This window comes from Echinops telfairi, unplaced genomic scaffold (genome assembly GCF_000313985.2).
Source record: "Echinops telfairi isolate 266 unplaced genomic scaffold, ASM31398v2 ScPeMD7_23;HRSCAF=83, whole genome shotgun sequence".
In the NCBI taxonomy this organism is placed as follows: domain Eukaryota; kingdom Metazoa; phylum Chordata; class Mammalia; order Afrosoricida; family Tenrecidae; genus Echinops; species Echinops telfairi.
The window spans coordinates 10,182,607-10,185,783 of record NW_022103920.1 but is presented as its reverse complement, the minus strand read 5'-3'; the positions used below and the strand labels follow the sequence as shown (position 1 = coordinate 10,185,783).

Here is a 3,177-nt window from a genome sequence, read left to right as displayed (position 1 = left end):
ACGATACCCATCATCTAAAAATCATGAGCTTATGGGACCGTCACAGGGCCCAACAAAGAACTGTGACTTTAGCTAAAAAGGGGCATCTAAGCAATCAAACTTGATGTTGATAGAGGTCTATAAGGAGTCTTGGTGGCACAAACAGTTAAGCACTTAGATGCTAACCTAAAGTTAGCAGGGGTGAGCAATCTGAGGTCAAGTCTTGGCAGACCTGCTTGAATATATAGTTTTTGCTCATTTCAAGAGGTAGCCTAAGGTCCAGAACAGATGGTGTTGAAGGAAGATGCCCACGTGGCACGGAAGGCATTTGCACTGAGCTAGCATGCTCCGGGAATTACTGACGTCCCCATGGAAACGTTTCAATAAACAGATGCAGCAATGGAAACATTCCCTTGTGGATGTTAAGAAATTTGGGAGACGGCTACTTGGGCAACTAACTGGAAGAGACCCATCTTCGTGTCCATTCCAAAGGAAGGTGTCCCAACAGAACGTCGAAAGGATCAAGCAATGTCCTCAGCCTTCCACCTGTGAAAAAGGTGGCACTGTGGGTTAAGCACCACACTTTAAACCACTGAGCTGGTGGCTCAACCTCGCCAGCAACTCCCAGGAAGAAAGATGAGGCTGTCACCCCTGGTAAAAATGTGCAGGCTTGGAAACCCCAGGTAGGGTTCCTGAGATTGGAGTGGGCCCGATGGCAGCAGGTTTATACAGGTGGACAAGGAGGCGCGGTGGTGCAGGAGCTACGTGATTGGCTGCTAACCGAAAGGTCAGTGGTTTGGACAAACCAGCTAGACTTAAAAAATGCGGTAGTCAGTGCTGGAGAGATCACTCTGGAAACCATAGGGGCAGTTTTACTCTGTCCTGTTGGCTCGCTTTGAGTCTGAAAGGAGCGATGGGTTTTGTTTTGGGTGTACATTCTACCTGGACGAAGGGATTTCTCACTTTGTTCATGAGGCAGTACACCAGTGTAGGGTGTGTTTGAAGCCAATCGCCTTTGAGATATCAAAGAGCACAGATGAGGGAGATCGAGAAAGAACAGAGAGAGGAACAGAAGCCGAAAAGAACAAGCATCTCCCCTCACAAGAGAGAGACCTGACCCCCTAACTCAGACTTTTATTCTCCTAGCTGTGAGAAATGATGTTTCTGTCTGTTCAAGCCATCCACCTGTGGTACTTTTGTTATAGCGGCAATGGCTAACTAAGGTGCAGGGAAGCCCCTGACACGCGTGTATGCATCCTTTTATCACCCAAGAAGTAGACTATGGGAAGATGGACTGGCCTAATCACATAGTGAACCAGGAGCTCAGAGGCTGGCCAGAGGAAAATGGGGTGAGGGAGAAAAATGAGGTGAAGCTCCTTGAGGCTTAGGTTCTGCGGAACCACTGATGTTCCCTCCCTCCCTCCTTCCTTCCTCAAGTTTATGCCCACTGCCGTCCAGAGTCTACACAGTCTCCCCAAGCCATCTCATCCAACCCTGCGGTTTCAGTGGCCAGACAGACACATGCCCCCAAGCCTGACTGCTGCCCTAGAGCCAATGCCAACTTATAGCCAAGACAGGGCCCCCGGGCTGTAAATGCTTACAGGAGCTGACAACCTCCTCTCTCTCCAGTCATCGGGGGCAATGGACATCTCACTCTGGGGGGCAAAATAAAACTGTGGGGTCTATGGTTCAAAAAACCAATTAAGGATCGCAAGACAGGCGTAGACTCAACACCCAGGAAGCTAGTCTTGCCTTTGACGTAGACCTCCTGAGGTGCAGGGCTCCATCTCCACCTCTCCGTCAACTTGTGCCCAAACCTCATGCCTGCTCTGTCTTCTCAAACAAGAGGCTCCTTGACTCAGGCAAAGGGGGACTCTGTCCTATCAGCTGCTGGACCCCAGAGCCACAGTCAAGACTGGTCTTTACCTCTCTCAGGCTCTTCCCAACACCACCACCCACCCCAGGGTCCATCACCCCCGCCCTGAATATCTCCAACCTCTTCTCCACTCCAAGCCTGGTCCTGTCCCCTGGGGATCATCTCTCTGCTGTAGCTTTCTCCTTTCCAACCCAGTCTTTCCCTTCCCATCCAGAAGAAGCATTCCAAACTGCCAGTCGGGTCACCCGGCTCCCTGCTGAGAATTCCCCCCAAGACTTCTTCTCATCACCTTGAGGGTGAAGTGTTTGGGGTCCTCTCTGATCCACCCGTCTCCCTCGGGGAGGGGGGGGCAAATCTCTGCTCCCTATCATGCTATTGATGGCACCAGGCTCCCATGCCACTAACCTGGACTCCACGCCTTTGTCAGGCAATCTCCCCCATCGTGTTCACTGGACTCACCCATCAGGCCCGCCCACTCCCAGGTAGGACTTCATCCCTCCAGACTGAGTGAGCGCCCCCTGGTGGGATCCCCTAGCAGCACATTGTCCATCTCTCTGTAATGACCCCTTTACCTCTGTTCCCTCTCCTCTGGGGCAGAAATGGTCTCACTGCCTGCTCCGCCCGCAGCAGCTCCTGGCCCATCCCTGACTGAGGTGGGCGCCGAGCAGGGGAGGGGCTTACTTGTTGAAGTGCTCTAGGAAGATGAGGCTGGTGGAGGTGCCGATGATGGTGGTCAGGCCCCCAATGGTGGCGGCGTAGGAGATGCCCAGTGACAGACACTTGCAGACCATCCGGTCATTCTGGGATCTGTACTTCCTGCTCCGCTCCTGGCTCCTGGGGCTGCCGGTCGGGACCAGGGGCTTCTCCTGCCAAAGGAAAGCTAGTGACCCCCTGCCACCCAGCCTGGCTGTCAGGCCTGGCAAGCTTGAGAGGCAGGAGGCACCTGGGGCAGGGGGACTACTGGACAAATCCCACTCCTGGTCCTACCAGTGATCCACTGGGGCATGCCTCTGAGCCTCAGTTTCTTCCTCTGTACGATGGGGAAAATGGCATTTTATTTTTTAAAATTTGTATATCGATCATTTTATCGGGGTCTCTTACAGATATCATAACAATCCATTGATCAATTACATCGAGCAAACTGGTACCGATGCTGCCACAGTCAGAACATGGCAGTTTCTTTGTGTGGTTGTTGTGAAGAACAAGTGGAGTAGCAGTGGCCACGAAGCAAAGAAAACCTAGCTCCCCAGCAGATGGACGGACCCCCAACACGTGGTGTGGTGCGGCCTCGCAACAGGGCGGCACTCAACCTCATAGAGACA

The 3,177-nt window shown here is 52.7% G+C and overlaps 1 protein-coding gene across 1 annotated transcript in view; it reads right to left on the bottom strand.

Moving 5' to 3' along the window:
- Positions 1-3,177, bottom strand: part of SLC13A4 (solute carrier family 13 member 4) — a 39,135-nt gene that overhangs the window by 14,060 nt on the left and 21,898 nt on the right. Inside the window, exon 8 of the mRNA XM_045288920.1 lies at positions 2,537-2,721. Coding sequence (XP_045144855.1) covers positions 2,537-2,721 — 185 coding nt within the window. The remainder of the gene's footprint in view (positions 1-2,536; positions 2,722-3,177) is intronic.